This window comes from Hyla sarda, chromosome 7 (genome assembly GCF_029499605.1).
Source record: "Hyla sarda isolate aHylSar1 chromosome 7, aHylSar1.hap1, whole genome shotgun sequence".
Lineage (NCBI taxonomy): Eukaryota > Metazoa > Chordata > Amphibia > Anura > Hylidae > Hyla > Hyla sarda.
The window spans coordinates 172,497,701-172,525,583 of NC_079195.1; the positions used below are offsets into that span (position 1 = coordinate 172,497,701).

Below are 27,883 nucleotides of genomic sequence, written 5' to 3' on the forward strand. Positions count from 1 at the left end.
GTGCTAAGCTTACCTCAGGTGTGTTCATTTTTGACCTTGTGGGAGACAGGAATTATAGTTATGCATGATGCAGATACACTTAGGACAGGAAAATAAGGAAAGAACTGCACATAGTGTAATATATACAACCTTTCAAATTCATATAGTAGTACGGTGTATAGGCATATTACACAAGAGTTTAAAGAAACCATAATCCTCCTGATTACCTCATGATTGGGATTAACAGCCATGGAGGTCTTCAATCTACCACTGCTGTTGGTAGAGAAACTCTAGAGTAACAAATCCCTTGTACTTTTGGTGCAGTTCAGCAAAATTAAATTAGTTAAATATATATTCTTAAAAATAAAATAATAATAAAAAAGTTAGTACAATGAAAATAATTATTTTGGTTTTGTAAACTGGTTTTAGTATGCGAAGATGATGGATAGAGGCCTGAAGGTGAAGGTTTTGGTGAAGTAAGGGAGGAGTTCAACCCTGCAGCTTTATAGTTTTTTTTCTATTTTTTTTATAAATGTGTATAAAGGAAAGGAAAAGATACGCACAATTTTGTTAATTGAACATCTCACAGATTTTTTCTATAGGTCCAAGATTGTGTCTGGATTACTGACCACTGTACTTAGTAGAAGAAGCAATATGTGGTAGTACTTCCAAATGAGAAAATTTTCACTAATGCATTGTTTTTGTGCTGTAGATCAAGTTCGAAGGGAATAGGATTTTAACATTTGCTGTAATTCATTCAATCTTATGCATAATAATATGCATAAATATTATTCATAAACATGTATAGTTGTAGTTGGTATACAGAGACAAGTGAATTTTTGGAAAATTCGATTCAGCCGATTCACTGAATTTTCCTCAAAAATTTGGTTCGGTCGGAATTTATTCACAAATTTATTCTGGTGAGCATTGAGCTGGCAGTCCGCTGCGAGGGGAGCTACCACCTGTTCCAGCCCCTGCCTCTCAGCCCCCCCCCCCCCCCGACTGTGAAAGTGCGAATGTTTCATCAGTTGTGGTTCATTGTCATCCCTCCAAGCTGTTTCATTGGATTCTTGTGGTAATTCCACAGGTAATATATGACGACGACCATAGGATCTCACAATTGAAAAGATTGAAGAGATTTTTAAAAATTTAAATTGAAGATTTTTATTAGATTCACAAGTTTAATATCCCGGGTGCCCAAAGCAATTATTTGAACTAATACTGTTTGACCACAAAACACAATATAACAAGGAGTCACATGGTAGCACAATGAGAGAGCCTAGAGGTTTCAGCAGCCGGACGAGACCATAGGGCCTCACAATTAAGAATTAAGGATATTTTGTAAAATTATAATTGAAGATTTTATATAGATTTAAAATTTTTAAAGTTTCATTTAATGTGCCAACAGCATGAGGAGACCATATGGTGGCACAATGACACAGCCTGGAGGTGGCTGCAGCATGAGGAGACCATATGGTGGCACAATGACAGAGTCTGGAGGTGGCAGCATCAGCGTGAGAAGATCATATGGCGGCACAATGACAGAGCCTGGAGTTGGCAGCATTAGCATGAGGAGACCATATGGCAGCACAATGAGAGAGCCTGGAGGTGGCAGCATCAGCATGAGGAGGCCATATGGTGGCACAATGACAGAGCCTGGAGGTGGCAGCAGCAGCATGAGGGCCATGTCAACTGAGGGTTGAGTCTGAGGAACCCACCGACTGTTGACTGGGGGTGTCGGACTTCACTTGGGATGAAGTGGATTACCGAGTGAACCAATCAAGCACGGCTACTGAGTTGCTAGTCGAGACACGACTGCTAGCTGACACTGGGAGCACAGACCTCTCGCTGTGACTCCTGCTGCCACACACCCCTACTCTGCTGCAACATCTGTCTGCGCCGGATGAATTTAGGCCTCTGCCACTCCTCTGCGCTTCGTTGCGAAGCAAATTCTTCATGAAATTTGTAACAAATTCAGATTTGTCACATTCGATTCGCTTATCCCTATTGGTATACATCAAGAGCTATTGTTATTGCCCACCCCATCAGTTTCTAGTCTGCTTCAATAGGTCAGTCAGTCATTTGTCTAGGGAATAAGCTAAGCATTCTGGAACAGATATTCTCTCTCTGATATGATGATGAGTATGGCGTAGTTCATATAGTGTATCTTTTTCTTTTAGTGACTACATCACTTCAACGCAGGCCATATCTGAATAGTGTGCTAACTGCATGTCGTTCTGACATTCCGCAGAACTGTAGGAATATTTTCTCATGTTGAAATATTTGAAAATGACCATTGGCTTATTTTGACATGTTTTGGGATTTGATATAAAGTTTATTGTTAAAGATTAGACATGGGCGATAAATCTGCTTTAAATCGTTGCAGTGTTACCTTCTAACTATTATTTTGACCTTTACTATTTATGGTATGTTTTTGAAGTTATATGTCTATTTTTTTAATAAAAACATCCGTCCTATGAGCAATACTTACAGCGTGAAACCAAATCTCAGTTTAAAAAGTACATTAAGAGCAATGGGTTTCTTGCTTAAAAATACCTCCCAGGAGTCTTGGGTTATCCAAGAGCCATAACGTTGGCAGGAAGGTTCTTAAGTAGGATCAACCTTGTGCCAAGATATCTTCCTTGCCAAAAACTTCAGTCACATTCCTACCAACTAGAAACCTTTACTGATCTCAAGTCATTAATCAAACCAGAGAGCTGTCTTGACCTGGGCTACTTCCCTTTGAAGTGCGGTGTCCTCTACTGTAGAGAGGGAATAATTTGCTGCCTGATTCAATGAACCATCAGTGGAGCAAGCAGACCTAATGACATGTGAGAATATTAACCTCCCAGCACACAGAGCTGTGAATCCTTACTGGCAGTCTATAACTCACTCGTCACACCCAGCCTAGCTTTTCCTATGTTGCTGTCTTTTCCCTTCAGTCATATGGTGAACCTGAGGACAGGGAGAAGGGGCCCACACTGTACAAAACTAATTATCTTCTGTCGTGGAGCTCACAAAAGGCAGCTATAGGTTTAAGCGGCCAAGTGACTTCTGATATTGTGCACAGTTCAAAAATGCTGTGCTGGTGGAAGTCTGAATCTTACATGACATATATCTGTGAGCAACCTGACAGGCATCTTATTGCTGCAACTTGCTATTCCAAAGATTACAAAATTACTTTTAACACCTACACAATTTCTGCAAGCAAGTGTTCTACAATGCACTGATTCACCTTGTAGAATAAATAAACTTTTTTTTTCTTTTTGCTGTAGCCAAGATATTTCTCAAAATGTAACTTCATTTTGCCAAGTACTGAAAGTGGCCATACACATTTTAGTTAATATTGACCATTACAGTTGTTCATGCATGACGTATGACAACAGGTGAAAGACAAAGGATCTTACAGGAAATGTTCTGAGAATATTCTCACCTGAAAAATTATTGTGGATGAAAGATCTCTCGTCCATCGACGGGCAAAAAATTCTAACACAATTGACTTTCCAATTGATGATGGTCACCGCCAAGGTATGATTATGGCATCTAGATAACAGAATGCCATATGCCAAAACACTACCCTACGTTGATCACTAAGGCACAATGTTCTCTGTTAGAGCTGGCATGTTTCATCTATATTTCAAATTTCTAAGAAAATTCCCTCACCAATTTCCTAGTTTAATTCCTCTTTTACATCAGATCCAATACATTTATTCTGCTGTTCATCTTGTTAGATAAAAATATGTTTGGCATACAGCTCAAGGCAGGACAGAAACACTCCCTAAGGAAATATAAGGGGAATGGTTTACCTGTCCCTTGAGCCACACTCTAATCCTAATTTGGATCTAAAAAGACTTTTTGGAGAACAGATCACATTATATAAAAGAGCATTTAACCAGTGTTTGTGAGTTATTCTTGAATACCATCTGATAGATAGTAGAAAGCTGTATCATTTTTCTTTTGAGGTGTCAGACATGGTGCTTGGTGATGTAGGGCTTTCATGCCACTGCTTGGCAGTAGAAACCTACCATGCACAGTGTTTGAGCGGATTATAATGTCGAATGAGCCGCTGCTGTTACTGAGTACTCAGTTACAGAGTGTTAGTGACTTTTACGCACTATGCACCTCAGCACTTGGCGATTTCGCCCTATAACTTTAGGTGACAAGTCTTTTTGTGGCTAAGTAGCTGTGGTTCCTCAACACTTCTATGGTTCAATAATACTACCAACAGTCATTGTTGAAGATCTAGGAGGGAAAATGCTCCCTTGTTGCTATGGTGTTGAATTGTTGGTATCCTATTAAAGTACCACACTGGGATTCAGTAGGCTCTTTAGAACAACCTATTCTTTCTTAAATGATTGTAAAGACAGACTGCATTGGTATGTGTTTAATTTTATACACCTGTGGATTTGAGACTGAGTGAAACCCCGAAATCAATAATTAAGAGGCGCATTCCAATACTATTGTCCATATAGTGTATATGAGATATCACATCAGATAGATAAAGTAAGTGTCATAAATAACAAAACAAATGAATAGGCAGTTGTCAAAATGACTTTATAGAAATCTCTTGCTCAAGACTTTCAAAGTGCACCAGTAGGTTTTTATCATTGAAATTGGAAGTGGATATGAGGACAAACATTAATAATGTTTAACTTTGGTGATCACTATAAACAGTGTTAAAGTAAAATAATAGCACAGCTCCCCTGGCAACAATGTTGTTTAATTCCCCAGAGTAAAAACTCTCTGGACAAAATTGCTGATATATCTTTAACTGTGGGGCAAATGCTTAGCCAGAGTCTCCTCCCGTCTGTTAATAAGCACAGAGGGTAACCAACCCTCAGTGGTGATCTGGAATCAGCTGTGACACAGAGCTTGATCGTAATTATGTTAACGAAGATAGGGTTAATTACAGTGTAAACCAAAGGCTCAGCTCTGTCATTGCAGTGAGTATTTGGTGGGGATATTTCCCAGCAGGACTAAAAGTGAAGGGGAGGGGATATTAGTGTTGAGTTTGGATGATGCTGAGAGCTGGATTTCTGCTGTTCTTTCACCACCCTTCAGGCGTTCAGATGTTGTGTTACTACATTACCGTAATGCTGCGTTTTGCCATGATTTGCTGGAGTAATGATTTCACTTGAAGTTGTGCAATCGCAATAGAAACACAGTATTTTTAGCCGTACCGTGACACAGTAACACAACAATTCAACACCCTTCCTATCTTAGTTGGTAGAAAGTACATGGAATAAACTGAATCCACGTTAGGTTCCAGCTAGGTTTTATCAAAATAAACTTTTTCAATGTATCAGGAAAAGTTTTGCAACTTTTTAATATACTTGTGTTTTCTTTACCACTTTCAGGTAAAAGGTTCTTTGAGACCAAAGGACCTTTTACACGGAGCGATTATCAGCCACAGAGACCCAGCAATTTATCAAGATGACCAATCACTTATTTGCCATCTGATCAATAGAAACTGATCCAACGTTCACTCATGTGGCCTTGGATACCCAATTATTGAGCCATGTAAAAGGCCCCATAAACAAGCACTGATCTGCTAAAGTGGAGCTAGTATGGGGCATGAAGCTCCCATTTTAAAAGGATGTTTTTATTCACAAATGGCAAATACCTCTAAAAAAGTGTGAGTTTAATGTCCATAAAAAGTTTGAATTGTCAAGAAAAATTGAGGAGGAGATTGGCAGCTCTGCTTCCCACATCAAATTTAAAGTAAGCATCGTGACACCTCAATATTTCCTGTTCTACCCTTTCACCAATCTGGGCATAGTGACAAACTAGAGATCATTAAACACAGTGGCCGTAGTGGTAATAGGTCCTCTACCTCATATTTGGTTTCACAGCAATCAAAGCATAATAAAAAAAAAACGTCATTGGTGCATAAAATGCCTGAATGGGAGATAATGCTTCTATTACATTGTGTGGAGCTGTGCCACCTGCAAAACATATTTTATTATTATTATTTGTATTCGTGTTGAGCGTGAATATTCGAAATGCTAATTTTTTATATGCAAATTTATGCAAATATATATGCGAATATTGGCACTGATCCCTCCCTTCTTTTAGGTGAGATATGAGATATAATTGCGCATGCGCACTATGCATATTTAATTACGAATTTTCTTATGAAAAAAAAAGAGAACGAACATAGCAAATATGCAAATTTTGCGAACATATATTCGCGAAATATCGCAAATTCGAATATGGCCCCTGCCGCTCATTACTTTTTTGTATATCTTCACTGAAATTTAGTATTCAGATATATACAGTAGACAAAGGCGGCACACACAAATAACTTCAGGATGGTTAATATTCTCTCTGTGTTATCTTTGGTAATACTATTTACTGCTTTGATCTTAAGACGAAAATTGGGCATCCAGTGGCTTCTGATGCATTTCAGAATAGCGCAAAGGCCCAAAAGTCAGCACGAATAAAACTAATTATTAGAGAAATTCCCTAGGTATGTGACTGACTTTACCAAAAGAGTTAATAGTACGACAAGGATATAGAACTACCCAAACCAAACAGAAATGATTGGAAAGCAATTGTTCTGAAACTGTACTGTGTTTTTTAACCCTTGAAAAATCCTTATTTTCCATCGGACCAGGCTACTAGTATTTTTTACATTTGGCTTTTCCTTTAATGTAACAACATTACCGTATTTTTCGCCTTATAAGACGCACTTTTTCTTCCCCAAAACTGGGGGGGAAGTTGGTGCGTCTTATACAGCGAATACACACCTATCGCAGCGGTCCCTGCGGCCATCAACGGCCGGGACCCACGGCTAATACAGGACATCACCGATCGCAGTGATGCCCTGTATTAACCCTTCAGACGCGACGATCAAAGCTGACCGCCACGTCTGAAGTGAATGTGACACTAACCCGGCTGCTCAGTCGGGCTGTTCGGGACCAAACAGTCCCGAACAGCTTACCTGCCTCCTCGGTGTCTGCTCCATGCCGGGATCCCCTGCATGGCTGGCGCTCTCCTTCGACGTTATCACGTCATTGCGCACGCTGTCCCGTCATCCACAGAGGCGGCGTGCGTAGCGACGTGATGACGGCAACGTGATGACAACAACGGAGAGCGTGGATCCCGGGGAAGAAGACGTCCAGAGCGTTGGCGACAGCGATGGAGCGACATCCAGGGCAGCCGTGACGAGCGGTGATGGGTCCGGAGCGGCGGGGACACGTGAGTATTACCTCCTATACCAGTGGTCTTCAACCTGCGGACCTCCAGATGTTGCAAAACTACAACTCCCAGCATGCCCGGCCAACGGCTGTCCGGGCATGCTGGGAGTTGTAGTTTTGCAACATCTGGAGGTCCGCAGGTTGAAGATCACTGATGGGTTCAGAATCTTTTTTTTCTAGATTTTGCACCTTTAAAATTGGGTGCGTCTTATATGCCGGTGCGTCCTATAGGGCGAAAAATACGGTAATTTCCTTCATTGAACTTTAATTAAAAAAATATTATAGTTAGTTAGCATTACCACCTGCTTTGCCAGGTTTTTCTGGATGCTAGTTGGTTAATGCGGAAGGCCTGCTCGGAATTATTTACTATAAATACCTTACTGTGTGTCAGGCATCTTCAGAGCCTTCCTGCTGTCACTGTTGATTTATGCTATGTCCTTGCAGTGCACAAATATGTGCTATTGACTGGACATGATGCACTACTTGCCCCAGAGGACCTTGTTTGAGCCCAGAAGAGAGCAACAGGTTAGACAGAGATGGAAGAGAAAACGTTTAGAGCCAGTAAGTTCTGTTCAAATATGAATGAGTTAAGCTCAAAATTATACCCTCCAATCCTATGCTCTATTTATTGATGTTGCAGGGGAGTAGACAGAAAGGGGTGGCTGATATTTACTCAGGCATGAATGATGGATGACATCTTAAATTTGTGCCCAGGGATTGAAGGTGAACTGTGACAGCCTTATTTATCTTGGGAATGGAGGTTGGGTCCAGGAAAGACTAGGTGCTCGAAGATGCCAGACATTGACAAATACATCTCACTGGCGTCTTGGGCATTGTCCTTTTTCCACCCTTACAACATATACCATATTACAAGTTTTTTTTTTTTAGCATTTAGTCTTTGTGCACCATGACTATTTTTCACATAAATCTTTCCTTTGTTGAAATTAGTTACTATTCTGCAATGTCTGATCAGACATTGTTTGTTATATATGTCTCATTTTCATACAAAATGCTTTCTGGTTCAGTAACTATGATGCTTTAAATGAGAAGATATGTTACTCGCCATACAACTCAAAATAGGAGCCCTCCTCCATGAGCCCATTTGCTATTATTTACTTCCCTATAGGATAGACGGGCCTAGCACTTAGGCTCTGCTATCAGGAGAGAAGGGTCACTTTCTTCTTAGCTAATGAAGTGGTGTTGAATTGATCTCACCTAGGCACTCTCTATGTTCCCTAGAGCCAGTTTAGGACTTTGTTACTGTATACGATCATATCATTCTCTGATTTACAAATTACATGTGTTTCGTAGAGACTTTGCTTACAACACATAACTGCAATTTCTATATACTAATTTTTAAACTGAAGTTGAATTTTGTGTCCAAGAGGCATAAGACAATATGCATTCCTATTTCCTTTTTAAAAAACATCTATTTTTGAATACCAGTGAATACTAGCCTGTAGCTCGTGTTATCCCACCTGCTTAAGGCCAGGTCCCCACACAATTATTTTATGGCATTTTTTTTTTTAACCTGCCATTGCAGTTTTTGAGCCAAAGCCAGAAGTGTATTCAAAAGGAATGAGAAATATAAAGGAAGGACTTATACTTTTCCTTCCTACTGGATTCACTTCTGACTTTGGCTTAAAAACTGCAGTGACAGTTTAAAAAAAAAAACAAATGCCAGAAAAATACCTGTGTGGAAACCTATCCCAATAATAAAGGTTGGGAGAATTAACAGAGAAATTGTCACCGTAAAAATTCTGTCCACTCTATCAGCAGCATGTCATAGGGCAGAATGAGCTGAGTAGGTTGATCTATAGATTTGTGTTAAAAGATTGAGTATAATTAGTTATTTATTGATCTAAACTTCTGCTAAAGAATCCAGTGGGTGATGTCACTCACCGATTGACAGCCTTTCCTGTACGGCTATGTGTACAGAGATAGGTATTAGTCAGTGAATAGAACTGCCTACTAGACTCCTAAGCCCAGTTAGACCGAGTTTACGCAGAGCAAAATTTGTCAAAGTATTTAATTTGACATGTGCTCCTTTAGCCATTATTGTGGAAGAAATGGAAATATTTTTTTTGTTGCCATTATTTTTCCAATCATGGATGAAAAAATAAGCGCAACATTTTAGATTTTTCAATATGACAGATTCCATTTAACGGTTATCAGTGCGGTTCCCAAAGGCTTCTTCCCACATTGCTGACCTTGATAGATTTCTTCCTATGCCAAAACTGAAAGAGATCTATTAGCCCAGGCTGGTGGGATGAGGGGAGCCACAATGGACTGCCTGATGACTAGTGGGTTAGGCAGCATTAAAGCAGTGACATGCTCCCTTTTAAGTAAATTTTTGTATGATTACATCAGTTTAAAAAAATAAATAAATAACCACAAAGACTTTAAAGATTTTTGTGAACAGAGATATGTGTCTGACGAAGCGTCATTGTGGGCGTGAAACGGCTGTAACCACACCCTTGTCTATGGCATCCAGGGTGCATACCCGAGCTCTGGCATATTTTACTTAACATTAAAGGAAATCTCTCATCAGTGTCACCTGCACTAACCTGTAGGTACAGAAAGGTAGTGCAGGTGACACGGATGACAACTGTATTTACCTTGTCCCGTTCCGGGACTTTGAGCATGGGCGGAGCTTAGTGACATCACCATTGCTATTTGCTAGCAGCAGGACCCAGCAGAGAATTGCAACGGTGATGTCACTAAGCTCCGCCCATGCTCCAAGTCTAGCCCGTAGCTGAACATACTGAAGAGGATTGCCTGAGAACGACAGCATGGAACTGGACAAGGTAAGTACCGTTGTAAGTACTGTTGTCATCAAGGGACACTGATGACAGATTTCCTTTAAATAAATCTGTTATCTCTTGATGGACTTTTTCGTTTTTGCTATTCTGCCATGAGGATTGAGCACCACAAGGATTGATTTCACCTCTCCTTCCTGTTGTCTGAAATAGCTCAGCCCGCCCTAACTGATGTGTTTCTGGTGTGAAGTTGTGAAGTACTTTTGACGACTGCTGTGTCTTTCCACATTTTTTAAATGTATTTATTATGTTAACTACAAAGTTATGCAATAAGACCTAATATTAGGCATAGCTACCCAACATTAGACAACTATATCCAATATGAATAGTAATACATGAAATACAAATATATAAATCCCTCATAAGGCCTCATCTTAAATTCAGGATTTACTTAAGGGCTCCACATAGTAAAAAGGATATGGGAGAGTTTGAGATGGTGAAAAGGCTTGGAAAAAAGTTACTTCAGAAAGTGATCTCATTTACATATATAAATATGTTTAGTCAACACAAAGCACTAGCACATGATTTATTGTTTTCACAGAGATTACAAAGATCTAGGGAACAACAGTTACTTGTGCAGAGAGGCTATGTAAAAGCAAATTATATTAACATTAAAGGGGTACTCCCGTGGAAAACTTTTTTTTTTCTTTAAATCAACTGGTGGCAGAATGTTAAATAGATTTGTAAATGACTTCTATTTAAAAATCTTAATCCTTCCAATACATTTTATGGGCTGTATACTACAGAGGAAATGCTTTTCTTTTTGAATTTCTCTGATGTCACGAATACAGTGCTCTCTGCAGACCTCTGCTGTCCATTTTAGGAACTGTCCAGAGCAGCATATGTTTGCTATGGGGTTTTTCTCCTGCTCTGGACAGCTCCAAAAATGGACAGAGATGTCAGCAGAGACCACTGTGGTCATGACATAAGAGAAATCCAAAAAGAAAAGCATTTCTTCTGTAGTATATAGCCCCTAAAAAGTACTGGAAGGAGTAAGATTTTTTAATTGAAGTAATTTACAAATCTGTTTAACTTTCTGGCACCAGTTGATTTAAAAAAAAAAGTTTTCCACTGGAGTACCCCTTTAAGGATTATTTTTATTAAAATATATCATGATAAAAAGGGTTAACCTTGAAGGACCTGTCCTATTTCAACCAAGAAAACTACGTAATGGTAACTATTTAATATGAAAACAACACTTGCTTTTCCATGGGCATTTGTCAATGACAGTCTATTCATGGTTTACAAGTAACAACACAATTTCTTCTATAGTGCACAGTAAACAGTAACACTAACAAAAAAATAACTGAACACATGTAAAATGTGTTACAGAAATGCTTAATATTACATTCCCAATAGGTGGTGCTTCACTTTAACTGCTGCTAGCAATTCCAATTTTGTTTTACTGTACTTAATGGCCTTTTTTTCTAATTTTGCAGATCCTTGGAAGGACTGGAAGGTTTTGTGTGTCTGGAAGAGTTAATACTAGACAACAATCAACTGGGAAACCATATTGCCTTCCCCTTACTGCCATATTTGCATACCTTGACCCTAAACAAAAATGAGATATCCTTTCAAACTATGTACAAATGGTCTATTTTTTATTTGCTTTGCATAAATTACAAGTCTTTACAAAGGTCCTGTTAGAAGGAATATAAAATATATTGTTTTACTATTTAAAACCAAATACTGATACAAATATAAGAAAGAGCCTTCTTGCTGTTAAAGACAATTTGCCAGCTCTATATGCTTATCATGCTAAGGCTGCTTTCACACTATAAAATGTATACGTTAAAAGATCCGTTATAAACGTCTGTTAGAAAAGCTTTAAAAAAGGATGTGAAACGTCCGTTACAAAATCCCATTAAAGTCTATGGGATTTTTTGATTATCCGTTATGACCCATTATAGTCCCTCATGACTAACGGACGTTAGTTGTGACGGAAGAATTAACGGAACATGCACTAATTTTTCTTCCGTCACAAGAAACGGATAAATTAACGGCCGTTATTTTTAACATTGAAGTCTATGGCAAATGGATGAGCCTTTATGTCATCTGTTTGCACCTGGTTTATAATATCAGTCATTACTTCTGAGCATGCTCAGAAGAGGTTACATCAGCAGACTCCTGCAGTGCTGAGGGACTACTACTACTCCCATCATGGAACATACTTGTTTCCATGATGGGAGTAGTAATTCCCTGCTTGCGGGAGTCTGCCGGTGGCTGGGGAGGCAACATTAGTGTTTGTACTTCTACCCCATCATGGAACAGAGTCTGTTCCATGATGGGGGTTGTAGTACAGGTACTGAGGGATTGATCGCACCAGGTTTCACTTCTGAGACCCGATGCAATCCAAAGTTATTAAGCAGGGGAGCGGGCGGCATGCTCCGCAACCCTGCGATGTATCGTGTGTTTAACTTTAATTTTTGAATCCCCTGCGGGGAGCACTGAATGGTCAGTACTGAGGAGCCATTCAGCATTCTCAGCGGGAGATATATTAAAAGCGCTGGGGGGGACAAGATATATAACGCTGCAGGGGGGGCAGACATATAGCCTATATATCTAGCCCCCCAGCGCATTTATAATATGCCCCCTGCAGCGCATTAATAAAGATTTGACCCCCAGCCGACGCATTTATAAATATATACCCCCGCAGCGCATGTATAATGTACCCTTGCAGCGCATCTATATACATATGCCGCCACAGCACTATATGTGAAAAGCATTCTAGCAGCATCGACCAGCCCGATGCTGCTGATAGAAATACTTTTCACACATAGCGCTGAGGCAGCATATGTATATAGATGCACTGGAGGGGGGGGCAGATAACGCTATATGCCTTCCTCCCCCACAGTGCATCTAAATACAGATACCCCTGCAGCGCTATGAATGAAAAGTATTTCTATTAGCAGTGCATAGTGCCAGCAGATAGCTGCTGGCACTATGCGCTGCTTATTCAGCTGTTAGCACATTTTATTTAATCCGTTATTATACATCAGTTTTTACGCAGAAAACGGACATTTAATAGCGGATGAATGCTCATAGTGTGAAAGGAGCCTTAGAGCCGTGCAAATAGCTGATGGGGAAATAAACAAAATGATACTAGTCTCTTAGCTGATGGCTGTTTGCAAAGTTATAAAACCATGTTTTCTTTTAATCTCAAAGTGTTTTAGAGGTTAGGCTGAGCTGCAGCATGCATGGCATCTTCCTCCCCCACTACCCCCTACCCTGCATAGTTGATGTACAGGGCCCAGTGCTGAAAGCTAACCTTTGCACAATAGGAAGGACACTGTGCAAGGAAGGGGAGAGGTGAGCTGTCACCATCACCTGTTGTGATTTATATACTGTATACCTGTCCATTATCTATATACAGTACGTGTTACCTTCTATTGTAATCCTGCCTATGATGATAATCAGATGACTGCTGAAAAGTGAACGCTAAAGAACAGGAAGGGTCAGACTATTAGGAGGCTCAGTGGCCAGGTTCAATAGATGGCTTCACTATATTAAATGGAAACCTGTCAACATGAATACGCTGCTAATAAATTGGTCAGTTTATTACCGAAAGAGCTGAGCAAATTGATACACAGGGTTGTGGGAAAAGGTTTAGTATAACCTGTAACTTATTGATTGAAATTGCTGGTCATTCCGGCCTTGGTCGTCCAAGGGGTGTTCTAAATCTGTGATTTATAGCCTTGTCTTTGAGTGCCTGTAAAGATAAATGGCAGTCATGGTAAGCCCCACCTACTGGACTTTTAAACCCAAATAAAGCAGGAATTTAAATGGGCAGAATCAAAAATGTTTTATATGTTGTACATCTTGGCAAAACATTAACCTTTCTGATATACTTCATAATTTTTTTTTATCTCCTTCTTATAGAAATCTTGGATTATATAAAAGACCACTAGGGGTCCCTTTAATATCTAAAACATAATACTGTCCGGCTGCAGCATCATCTTTGTCCCAGCTGAAGCACAGGCATTGACAAAGTCCAGTAATGCTACCAACAGTGTAACAGAAAGTATAAGAGATAAGTCCTACTCAAGGAAAAGAAGTGCTGAATAAGTTAGCATCGGATTCAGGGAAATGCCATTATAAAACTAGTCAAAGATATCAGACACAAAGTAAAAGAAAACAAAGTTGTCACTTTGAACAGTGTAGACTAGTGGTTCATAGGCAGTCAGTTAAGTTGCAACTTCTTCTTATTAAAAAAAAATAACATAAAACAAATCAAAAAATTTGATTTTCTCTTTAAAAATTTAAAAATAAAGAAAAACAAAATGTGACTTTAGCAGTTTACTTACGTATATGCATGTGCCCTCTGGTGGTAAAATACCAGTATGCAGTAGTCGCTTGTAAATATTCTATAGCAGGTATGATTTGCAATAAACAGACTATACTCATTTAATGTGACTAGATATGCAGTAGATAAGTGTAGAAAATGGTATAACTTTAACCTTGAGTACAATATATAAGAGCTGTTCCACTTCATAGCAAACCATGTCTTTACAGATGCTTCTGTATTTTATTCTTAGATATATTCATATTTTTTTCAAATTTACCTTTTTCTGGTATATGCATTTATGGCTTAGTATAAGCTACAGATAAGACCACAATCATTATGGACGCAATAGGCCTGGCGTTTGAAAACAAGGGCTAGCAAATCACTGGTTTCGTTTGGAGTACTTGTCCATGGGATGTATCTGGTATTGCAGTTTATCTGTATCCAGTGATGAGCAGAATAATTGTCCATGATATGTGTTTACAGTACAACTCATCTCTGTTCAATAAAATTGGGCTAAGCTGTAGTATCAAACACAGCTCATAGACAAGAGGGGCGCTGTTTCTAGAAGATGGCAGCCATCCATATTTTTGAAATCTCTTACAACCTCTTTAAAACATCTAAGGAGACATAAAGAAAAATAGCTGTATAATATACCATAGAGTTACATTATTGTATTACCTTAACTTTTACTGAAATACTTGACTGAGATGGATTGTCTTTTGGACACATTAACCACATCTGCTCCAGCCCTGGAATATCTCAGCTTGCTTGGTAACCAGGCCTGTCCCAATGAACTTGTAAGCACAGAGAAAGATGAAGATGACTACCAAAGATATAGGTCAGTAGCAATTAAGCTGTGTTTAGTCCTGCACCTCTGTCAGTGATTAATAATAATAATTCTTTATATAGCACACACAGATTCCGCAGCACTGTATACTCAAATTGGTCCCGGTCCCCATAGGAGCTCACAATCTAAACCTATGCAAAAAGCAATCTCCCAGAGGCTCCAGGGTAAATATATCAAGACAACTGAAGTAAACAAAACCCTCAGACTAATATCCCCAAACTAAGATGCCCCCCAAAATGATCTTATTGTTATGCTTTATTAAGCTCCTTAGAGCATTAAAACCCAATATGTGCAAACTATGTTAAAAATACAGAGTGCCTTCTATCCTGTGCTACTGTACTGTTAGTTCCGTGAGTGAACATTCATCTCTCCCTATATCACCATATGGCACGCTGAAAACTATAATAGTCTGTTGACAGCGGTCCCGTAGTGGAGAGAAGAGCGCTCACCTTTAGATTTTGTACTATAAGTATTGAGATCGGGCACTCTGCTGATTAAAACAACATTGTTAGCCTGTCCGACGTTTCACCGACGAAGTCGGCTTTATCAAGGACACATCGGCTAATTATCTGATGTGTCCTTGATAAAGCCGACTTCGTTCCTATCCCAGCAACATATTTTTTTAAAGGCTAGAATACATTTTTATCCTTTTCAAGAGTGTAAAATGGTGTATGTTAAATGTAAGCAAAAGTGCAGTGTGTCCTAGCACACTAGCGTGGGTAAGTAGAGATCCAGACTTTATTAGAACTCACGGTAAAAGCAGTACAAGCAACCAGCAGATCAGACGCGTTTCAGGCACATGCGCCCTTCGTCAGCGACGAATGGCGCATGCGCCTGAAACGCGTCTGTCTGCTGGTTGCTTGTACTGCTTTTACCGTGAGTTCTAATAAAGTCTGGATCTCTACTTACCCACGCTGGATCACTTCTCTTTGTTTGAATCTGTGTGCAACAGGCTGGGTGCGGATCCGTGTCGGGGGTGCATTGGTGGAGCGAGCTGGATCATGGTGAACTACACTGTCCTAGCACACTCCCTGGGTGGTAGTAGAATTTGCATACGTCTTATTGCCACCATTTGCTTACATTTTCAGAGAGTTGAAAAGCAACTTTTGTTCCTAAAACCATATACAGTCATTTCTGTATGTTAAGAAATACAATATTATTTGTAGCATGTGCATTGTTCTATATTCCAGTGTCTGCTGACATATGATTTCTAAATTAAAGAAATTAAATTTAAAGGGGTACTCCGGTGGTCAACGTGTTTTTCCATTTTTCACTTACCCTATTTGTTTTGTTTAATTTCTATTCTTGTTGTTTAGGCAACTCTATTGCCGTTCTTTGTTGTCTTTTTACCCCCCACTTTGTTTTCCTATCTTTGCTTCTATTTCCTGTTTCTTGCTGTGCTGAAAACTACAAATCCCAGCATGTCATATGCCTTGCTGGTTTGGGGCGGTTCCTTTTTTTTATTTTTGTTTGTTCCGCCCTTTACCCACACTACGATTTTCCCGGGTCGGCCCCCTTATACACAGCACACTAATATAATCAGCCCTGGTTGGGATACACTGGCATATACACACACAAAAGGGACTACAACTCCCTGCATGTGTCATTCAGGAGTCTTCAGTCTGTGGTATAACACCAGCCTTTGTAGTCTCCTGGGGGCTGTAGTTCACCACACCTCTATAGAGCATACACCAGTGTTTCTCAACCAGGGTGCCTCCAGGTGTTGCAAAACTACTACTACCAGCATGCCCGGACAGCCAAAAGCTGTCTGGGCATGCTGGAAGTTGTAGTTTTGATACAGCTGAAGACACCCTGGTTGGGAAACAATGCACTTTGTTTGTAATATACTGAATAGGCTAGGCCAGTGTTTCCCAAACTACAACTCCCAGCATGCCAGCATGTTTTACAACAGCTGGAGGCACACTGGTTTGTAAACACTGGTGTAACATGATGTGTATGCTGAATAGGCTAGGACAGTGTTTCCCAACCATTGTGCCTCCAGCTGTTGCAAAACTACAACCCCCAGCATGCCCAAAGTCTGTCCAGGCATTCTGGGAGTTGTAGTTTTGCAACAGCTGGAGGCACACTGGTTTTTAAACACTAGCATACACACACATAACAGGGACTACAACTCCCAGCATGTGTCATTCAGGAGTCCCCCCCCTTCCCCTTCACACATAGAAATCATCCCCAGTCTGAGATTTATTCCCCTGCAGTCTATACATCTCCAGCCCGTGCACTTTGTTATCCTCTACTTCAGATAACACTCTTATCTTCTCTGTCTTCTTTCAGTGCAGACCTGCGTCCTCAGAAGACAAAGCAGGGGGAGGGGAGATAAGTAGCTGTGTACGTCCTCTCTCTCCCCCTGCTCTGGCTTCTTTCTCTCATGCACACCTGTGTCCTCCAGGAGGGGGAGATGAGGGGCGTGGCTTCTTTATATCATGCAGTTCTGAAAAACCAGAGAAAAAAACGCCAATACATGTTGTCCACAGCCTAATCCTAACATGTGGACAACAGTAAGAGATCCAACACAGAACTACAGAACATCCTGGCCCAAAAACAGGTAAGAAAAAAAGACCCATGCTACACAAACATATAATACATGTCAATTGCAAAAAACATAAACATTAAAAGAAGATGCAATATAGCCAAAAATCTTAGCCACCAGAGTACCCCTTTAACCTTTAATTATAATGTTAACAAAATATCAACCCCAATAATAAAAAATGAAAAAAAAAAAGACCAAATAATAGATAATTAAATCACTATGGGTTAACAAACAATCAGATCAATAATCAGGACTAAAGAAAAGGAGCCAATGCCACATACAACTATTGAAACACTATGCTCCAAAATAGATTAGTCTTTCTTTGCCCAGTAAGTTAATCCATAGATACACCAGATCCTAATGATAAATGAACCATGTATCAATTCCTGTCTCTGTTATAAGGGACCAGACCCAAAACTCCTTTTCCCAACGCCTTTCACCCGGATGGTGCCGGGATCCTCAGTGGACGACTAGATCTGATATTAACTATTGATGTTGGAATGGCCTGTAGCTACTACTGTAATCAATAAATGGTGGGAAGTACAGTGTACTTTTCCAAAGGAAGGTTATATATTATATTATATACATTCTCTAACATGGAAAAGTTATTGTGGCTAGGGATTTGGGAGAGTTAACTGTTGCCTCTCATGCTGAGAATGCATTTGGGCCATTTTCACGACAATTAAAGTATTATTATGGAACCTTATGAACACCATTCAAACTGCTTGCTTTTGTCTGCAGCTCTTTTATATTAGAGATTGCTGGAGTCCCTGAAGCAGTTAAATATTTGGCTACAACACAATGGACCATCTGCTTGTGTACTTGAAAAGTAAGCAGAAAGTAAAGAAGATAATGCAGAACAGGAAACTGAATGATCTGCACAAGAGCAGGAATTAAGTGTCTTGCAACTAGGAGAGTCACAAGAATATGCAGATGATATATGTGGCCTAAGGTGTTTCATGAAGCTCAAAATCTGTAGCAGGGCTCCCTATTTGTACACACATGAGAAACATTTTGGGCCTACTATTAACTTTTGTATCCTGTCTTTTCCCTTGTGAGCCTTATCCAGAGACATATTCTCTGCTGTGTGCCAATTCTTTTCATCATTAGTCTTATATTTAGGAGTATAAATAATATTTTGTCTGCTGCAATAAGTTATTTAATTTGATCAAATGTTTGATCGAAGTATCTTGCTTGTCTTAAAAAAAACAGCTTCCACTTCAGCAAATCAATACAGCTTACTTTTAAGACAGAATAAGTAGATTCCATTGGAAAGTTTCAGGCTTTGTCTCAAGCATTGAGTGCATTTTTGAGCACTCTTACTTTTTTGAGTTGGTATCTGAACCCAAAACATCCAACACAATGTAGACAAGTTAGCTTTTATAATTCCATCTTAACCTAAGTATCTATGTTGTTTAAACACTGAAGTGTCTAATGAGCAGAAAGACAGCACCTCTTAGCCATGCAGACGGCATGTGCAGGATATCACTTGCCTGCTCTTCATGCTTCACCTTTGGCAACTACAGATTTCCCCAGCCAGAGAGCCTTAAGCAGACAGAAGCTTTCATCTCCCTTTGTTCTGTGTCTCCCAAATCAAAGAGAGTGGCTGAATCCTCCTTTCGTCCTGTGCCATGATCCATACGCAGCCAGTGATGACAAACTTGTCTGTGTTTCTACTGGCGCCTTTGCCACTGTGGACCCATTTATATGACTTCTTTCATCCCTCTACCAGAGAGTTCAAACCTTTAACAGTTCTATACAGCTGTCTCTATGAAGGCTTTCATATGGGTTGTCACATAAATCTAACTAATGTAGTTACATATTTAACACACCACCTAAACCTGTAACTCTGTGCTTAGGCTTTATGGAAAGCTTGGTAACCTGGGAAAATTTATGAAGACAACCCTTGTCCATATGCATTTGAGCCTTATAAAATATGTTCTCCTGCTTGGGATCCCTCTCTATAAACCAGAAAAAAAAAGCTTCTCTGTTAGAGTGTACAAGTAAATTACATCCCTCCCACTCTTTTCAAACAAATTAAGAAATGTTATCGGACAATTTGTTGGAATGCTAAATCTCTTGACAGACAACTTTATCGCCACAGTAAATTTACAAAACTAGTCGACTTTATTAACATCAGGAAAAAAGACTTGAGCCTTACTTACTTATTCGGTCCCCCATTAGTCACCTACTGGTGCCCTGACAGGGATTGCATGTGAATCTGTGGTATGTAGCGAAAAAACACAGACGCACATGCAATCACTGGTATCCACTGTAGCGATGATGTTGTTTGTCTACAGATTCAGCAGCTCTCCCAGACCCATTTTTCATTGCTCCATTGTCTTATCATCTGCTCCTACTGCGCAGCCAGATTCAGTCCTCAAAGCAGCATATTAATATTTACATATGATATCTACAGAGGTTTGTAGCACAATTCTATAGCATTAGTAGACACATTAGGTGAGCTGGTAGGCAACTGTCCATCCTTATTTCCACATGAGGTAGCGCCCCTTTGTCTTTCTCTGCTGTTTCCATTATTTACATGTACTATGTAATGTAATGTTACATAAGGGTTAAAGTATTGTATTTTCTATGTACTTGTTACCGTAAGAAACCTGTTGTCAAGGACCTTGTTTTTAAGGGGAGTATGCAGTGGTGAAGATGTGACTTATCTGCCCAATGAGAAGGCTCTAAATTGTTCCCTTATATACTGTAGCAAGAGTTCAGAGTTGAGATTGTTTTGAGGTACAATTTGGTGAGGCGTGAAGTCTGTCTGTGAGGTGGATCTGAAAGGAGGCCTGAGGCATAGTCCAGCAACCACGCATCAACTACACTACCCGGGTGAAAGTCAAAGCCTTGTGGTAAGCCTACGGTCTCGGGGATTACTTCAGTCAAGTCCAAGTCCCTAAAGTATAGCGTGGGCTGCATACCAGTCAAGTCAATTATATACAGCACAATCAACTATAAGTCCCATAAGCTTCGTTAAGTTCACCCTGCAACTACTTCACGTAAATCTCAGCTGTAACGGATTGTACCATCTCTCCAACCTCAGAAAAGCAAGCCAGATAACCATAAACTTTTGTCGGAGTGATTATTTGCCCCATGTCTGGCACAGGTGAAGCTGGCCTACCACGGGGGTGTATAGGTCAACCACGCCCTGGCGTCATGATAAGGTTAATTACACATTACCCTATCTGACACCACATCTTTTGGCGTCACGAACAGGATACAGGTGTGTGCCTTATACAAGAACCCCCCCAGTCTGAACTATGTTTATATAAGTCTGTGCGAAAAAAAATTGCGCCACTATTGTACAGGACTTTGTCTGTGAAAACGCTTATGCGAAGAGGCGCTTGTGAAATAGAGAGGGAGGAGAAGATATTATTGTCTGCCACTGTGAAAAGTACAAGTCTGTGTCCTTCATGTGCAAAGTGTAAACAGAATGCCATGCTATGTGCTATCCAGCTACCCCGGAGGGTGGAACGCCAGTCTCGTCAAGGGGATCATCACTCTGGAGACTCTCACCGCATCACCGGACCTGGGAATCCTGGTCGGAAATTTACACAAAGGAATCTGATGTGAGTACCCATGCAGTTTTTCTACTCCTCAGTCCAGAGTTCGCACCCCAGGTCCTGGAGCCCACGCCACGGCCTCATTCATCCCTACTACCCCTTTGGGTATTCGGCGATGAGCCAAAAATTATCCAATACACGCATCAGCACCTTCTGCCCCTGCCCGGAAAGGAGCACCCCCAGTTCCCTCAGTCCTGTCGGCGAAAGCTGAACAAGAGGCCTGAGTGGTTGCTTTAGTTGAGTAAATGAGGGAGAAGAGGAGGCAAGTGATTGGTCCCAGTGAGCTGCCTTATGAGGTGTGCCAAGCTCAGCAGAGGGGTACCAAACATGTAAAGAGTCTTTACATCAGAATTTTAGAGAAACCCAGACCAGGAGAGCCCCCCCCCCTAGAAAGGCGGAGAGCCACAATGATAAAGTTTGACCAGGTCAGGGGGTTTGGCACACTTGTGGATTGCGACCAAGGCGGCACCATCCTGGTCAACCGATGAGCTGTAAAGAGGGACTATCTCCCCACACATCTACACTCCTTGAAGAGTGGGGAGATTGTAGAATACACACCAGTTAAAAGTTCTCGTGGAGAATGGGCAGCAGCAGTGACCAGGCCCAAACCTCCTACCCAGCTTCCTTTTGTGTGCTTCACAACAGAGGACTGGAACTCCGATCCATTTGGCCTGCCCTCCCCAAAGATGAAAGGTCACATTGAGAAAGAGGAATGCTTGCCCGAGATGCCTGTCCTATCACCCAAACATGCCTCCAAATAGAAGAAAAAAACGTCTATAGATTTGCCCCAGCCTACTCCAGTCGAGGAGGAGGTTTGGCTGAATCAACGGGCACCAACTAAAATGTCTCGGTCTACTCCTGCTGAGGAGGAGGTTTTGTCTGGCCCATCAGGCACCCACAATTTGTCCCCCAGTGGCACAAGCTGCTGCAGTACATATGGTGAGCTGTGAGCCCCACCATATCACACAGATGGCGTGGAACACCATGGCCATACCAATGGAGGGGGTACAGTCCAGAGGGCCCCGCTTCATGTCCTAGCCCAAGAAGACCGGAGATCGTCGAGGTTGGGACTGAAAGTTTTCCATCTGAAGAAATCCTTATGGCGAGCATCGCTTAACTGTCCTATATCTTGTTTCTGCTATATTTCATACCTAGTGTGAAGTGCTGTGTTATTTTGTTTTTTCCAGTTTCAGTAATTGTTTATGCAAATGTGCCTGGCAACCATGCCAAGAACTCAAACAGCAACCATTTTCGTAAGCATGTGCCTGGCTTCTGCCGTGAATCTCTAAAGACCCTGAACTTTTATAGGGTGCTACATCCCTTAAGGACATAAGGCGTAGGGGTATGCCCTGACGTCCTGGTACATAAGGACCAAGGGCGTATCTGTACACCTGTGGGAATTTCGGTCCCTGGCGCGCACCGGCCGGGGACCGGACTGGGATGACTGCTGATATCTATCAGCAGGCATCCCGTGCCAATGCCCAGGCGGGGTCCTGAGACCCCCCCATGTCGGCGATCGCCTCAAATCGCAGCTGATATCACATCGGTGATTTGCGGCGATTCCGGGTCATACGGGTCTCCGGTGACCGGTGAGCCGGAAAATAAGGGATCGGGGTTGTCCAAGACACCCCCGTTACCCCTGAAGGGATAGGAGTGAGGTGGCAGGGGTGCAACCCCTCCTATCCCTGCTATTGGTCAGTCAGAAGCGACCGACCAATAGCAGATCGGGGGTGGGGGTTTAAAGTTTAGTTCCCCCGTTCTGCCCACCGACATTAGTCCGGGCAGAATGGGGGAACTGACGGTGACCGGCACTGGAGGTCTACTTACCATTGGTGATTGGCTGCGGGCAGCAGAGGACGGCGATGCGGCTCTCTGGTGCGGCGATCCTACGGAAGCTGGTGAGTAGCTGCCTAGCAACATCTGGAGGGCTACAGTTTTGAGACTACTATACAGTGGTCTCTAAACTGTAACTCTCCAGATGTTGCAAAACTACAATTCTCAGCATGCCCAGACAGCTTTTTATGGTTTGGGCATGCTGGGATTTGCAGTTTTGCAACAGCTGGAGGGCTACAGTTTGGCAATCACTGTGCAGTGGTCTCTAAACTGTGGCCCTCTAGATCTAGCAAAACTATAACTCCCAGCATGCCCACACAGCAGTTTGCTGTCTGGGCATGCTGGGATTTGTAGTTTTGCAACATCTGGAGGGCCACAGTTTGGAGATCACTGTGCAGTGATCTCTAAACTGTGGCCCTTCAGATCTTGAAAAACTACAACTCCCAGCATGTCCAAACAGCAAATAGCCTTGCTCGGCATGCTGGGAGTTGTAGTTGCATACCTCCAGCTGTTGCATAACTTCATCTCCCAGCATGCCCTTCGGCGATCAGTACATGCTGGGAGTTGTAGTTTTGCAACAGCTGGAGGCACACTGGTTGGAGAATACAGAGTTAGGTAACAGAACCTAACAGAAGGTTTTCCAACCAGCGTGCCTCCAGCTGTTGCAAAAGTACAACTCTCAACATGTACGGTCTGTCAGTGCATGCTGGGAGTTGTAGTTTTGCAACAGCTGGAGGTTTGCCCCCCCCCCCCATGTGAATGTACAGGGTACATTCACACGGGCGGGTTTACAGTGAGTTTCCTGATTCAAGTTTAAGCTGCGGCAAATTTTCCGCCACAGCGCAAACTCCTAGCAGGAAACTCACCATAAACCCCCAACAGTGCAAATGTACCATAAAAACACTACACTGCACTACACAAACACATAATAAAGGGTAAAACATTACATATACACCAGTGTTTCCAAAACGGAGCCTCCAGCTGTTGCAAAACAACAACTCCCAGCATTTCCAGACAGCCACTGACTGTCCAGGCCTGCTGGGAGTTTAGCAACAGCTGGAGGCACCCTGTTTGGGAATCACTGGTGTAGAATACCCCTATGCCAACCCCTATGCAATCCCTAATTTAGTCCTCAAATGCGCATGGCGCTCTCTCACTTCGGAGCCCTGTTGTATTTCAAGGAAACAGTTTAGGGCCACATATGGGGTATTTCCATACTCGGGAGCAATTGCACTACAAATTTGGGGGGGCTTTTTTTTTCCTTTTACCCCTTATGAAAAGGAAAAGTTGGGGTCTACACCAGCCTGTTAGTGTAAAAAAAGAAAAAAAAATTACACTAACATGCTGGTGTTGCCCCATACTTTTTCATATTCACAAGAGGTAAAACAAAAAATGACCCCCAAAATTTGTAAAGCAATTTCTCCTGAGTACAGAAATACTGTAAAATGCTCTGTGGATGCACAACAAGGCTCAGGAGTGAGAGCGCACTATGTACATTTGAGGCCTAAATTGGTGATTTGCACAGGGGTGGCTGATTTTACAGCGGTTCTGACATAAACGCAAAAAAAAAAAAAATACCCACATGTGACCCCATTTTGGAAAGTAAACCCCTCACGGAATGTAACAAGGGTATAGTGAGCCTTAACACCCCACAGGTGTTTGACAAATTTTCTTTAAAGTTGGATGGGAAAATGAAGAAAAAATGTTTTCACTGAAATGCTGGTGTTACCCAAAATTTTTCATTTTTACAAGGGAAAATAGGAAAAAAGGCCCCCTAAATTTGTAACCCCATTTCTTCTGAGTAAGAACATACCCCATATGTGGATGTAAAGTGCTCTGCGGGTTCACGCTAATGCTCAGAAGAGAAGGAGCGCCATTGGGCTTTTGGAGAGAAAATTTGTCCGGAATTGAAGGCCATGTGTGTTTACAAAGCCCCCATAGTTTGGAAACTACACCCCTCACTTAATGTAATAAGGGGTACAGTGAGCATTTATGCCCCACATGATTCTGACAGATTTTTTCATTTGCACAGCCCACTGTTCTAAAGAACTGTCAAGTGCCAGTGGGGTGTAAATTCTCACTGCATCCCTTATTAAAGTAGTAAAGTAAAGTAGTTTCCAAAATTGGGTCATATGTGGGGGGGGGGGGTCCACAGTTTTGGCACCACGGGGTGCTTTGTAAACACACATGGCCCCTGACTTCCATTCCAAACAAATTCACACTCCTACAGCTCAATGGCGCTCCTCCTCATCTGACCATTGTAGTGCGCCAGCAGAGCACTTTACATCCACATATGGGGCATTTCCATACTCAGAAGAAATGAAGTTACAAATTTTGGCGGGCATTTTCTCCTATTACCCATTGTAAAAATGTAAAATTTGGGGAAAAATGCATTTTAGTGAAAAAACGTTTTTTCATTTACACATCCGATTTTAACAAAAAGGCATCAAACACCTGTGAGGTGTTGAGTCTCACTGGACCCCTTGTTACGTGCTTATAGGGGTGCAGTTTCCAAAATAGTGTGCCATGTGGGTTTTTATTGCTGTTCTGGCACAATAGGGCCTTCTTAAATGCGACATGCCCCCCAAAAATCATTTCAGCAAAATTCACTCTCCAGAATCCCATTGTCGTTCCTTCCCTTCTGAGCCCTCTACTGCACCCGCCGAACACTTCACATACACATATGTGGTATTACCTTACTTGGGTTACAAATTTTGAGGGGCTTTTTCTCCAATTACCCCTTGTAAAAATTCAAATACTGAGTAAACACAAAAATGCGCGTTTAAAAAAAAATGAAGATTTTGAATTTTCTCCTTCACTTTGCTGCTATTCCTTTGAAACACCTAAAGGGTTAACAAACTTTCTGAATGTCATTTTGAATACTTTTTCTATAAAGAGGTCATTTATGGGGTATTTCTAATATGAAGGCCCTTCAAATCCTCTTCAAAATTGAACTGGTCCCTGAAAAATTCTGATTTTGAAAATAAGAAAATTGCTGCTGACCTTTTAAGCCCTCTGGTGTCTTCCAAAAGTAAAAACATGTCAACTTTATGATGCAAACATAAAGTAGACATATTGTTTATGTGAATCAATATAACATTTATTTTGAATATTCATTTTCCTTACAAGCAGAGAGCTTCAAAGTTAGAAAAATGCAAAATTTTCAATTTTTTCATCAAAGTTTTTCACCAAGAAATGATGCAAGTATCGACAAAATTTTACCACTAACATAAAGTAGAATATGTAACGAAAAAACTCTCACGGAATCAGAATGAAAGATAAAAGCATCCCAGAGTTATTAATGCTTAAAGTAACAGTGGTCAGATGTGCAAAAAACGCTCTGGTCCTTAAGGTGAAAATGGGCTTGTCCCTTAAGGGGTTGAATCACAGGGCAAAAGATGATGTGGAGGAAGAACTATTAATATGAGCCTAATGAATATTTTTTAGTTTTTTTTTTGCTGTGATGGTGATGTTGATGTAAAAGGTACTAATGGGCTAGAACTGTACAAAATGTATATATAAAAATGTTTATGTTCAAGTATCCTATATCTGTTTTTCAGCAGGATTAGATGTGCAGAAGGTATCCTGACCAAGAGTAGCGGTACCTTGTAGCTACAATTTGCACATAAAACAAATGTACATATTACTAGTCAGTAACAAAATGTATAGCATTACAATAAGATTGTATAGCCTGCAAAAAAGTATATATACGATACTAAATTATTTCCTGTACAGTCAGAAAATTAAAGTGAGAAAATGTATAATAGTCAGAAATGTATATATTACATATTGAGGTGTATTTACTAATGTGATCCCTACTCTTTTTTGTCGTGTTTTGCGCCCAAATTGTGTCACACATCCCTTGCGACACAATTTGTGATCAAATAAAACAAAACCCTCCATTTTACAAGAAAACCCCAAAAGGGGGCGTGGTCACGGGATAAAGTAGGCGTGGTCCCGACGAAAGGGGCGTGTCTCCGATAGTTTTGGAAAATCCCAACATATTTACTAAGGTTTCCACCGAAAAAGTGGTGTATTTGAGCTGAGAAAAACCCGACAGATCAGAACAGTTGTAAAAAAAGCAAAATGTAGGGAAAAGTGCAAAATGTAGGGAAACCTTAGTAAATACCTTGGGAAAATACCAGTGGGAAATCAAAACCCACAAAGAAACCTACACTCCACTCTTAGTAAATAAACCCCATTATGTACACATATATGGCCCAGATTTATCAAACTGTGTGAGAGAAAAAAAATAGTGATTTTCCCCCAGCAACCAATCACAGCTCAGCTAACAAGCTCTGTGAAAGTAAAACCTGAGCTGTGATTGGTTCTTGTGGGAAAATCACTTCATTTTTTCTCTCACACAGTTTGATAAATCTGGGCCATAGTGAGTTAATGTACAATACTAAAAAATGGCTCAAGTCCGGACTGTTATCTCGTAGTCAGTATGTATATACTCCAATCCATATCAATACCCCAAAATGTGTATTGTCCATACTAATTGTTTTTCTTGTCCACTTTGCAAAGGGTTCTCTTGTGGCCAGAGAGAGCACCTGGTAAGTCTAAATAGCACCTTAAAGGAGTACTCCGGTTGAAAACAATTTTTTTTTAAGCAACTGGTGCCATAAAGTTATGCAGATTTGTAAATTACTTCTAATTAAAAATCTTTATCCTTCCAGCTGCTGAATGCTGCAGAAGATGTTCTTTTATTTTTGAATTTTGTTTCTGTCCGACCACAGTGTTCTCTGCTGACACCTCTGTCCATGTCAGGAACTGTCTAGAGCAGGAGAGGTTTGGTATG

General features: G+C 40.9%; 1 protein-coding gene across 1 annotated transcript in view; it reads left to right on the forward strand.

Annotated features, from left to right (window-relative positions):
• The window catches only part of LOC130283185 (leucine-rich melanocyte differentiation-associated protein-like), a 512,903-nt gene that overhangs the window by 148,631 nt on the left and 336,389 nt on the right, over positions 1-27,883 (forward strand). The window contains exons 4-5 of the mRNA XM_056532387.1: positions 11,437-11,563; positions 14,981-15,120. Coding sequence (XP_056388362.1) covers positions 11,437-11,563; positions 14,981-15,120 — 267 coding nt within the window. The remainder of the gene's footprint in view (positions 1-11,436; positions 11,564-14,980; positions 15,121-27,883) is intronic.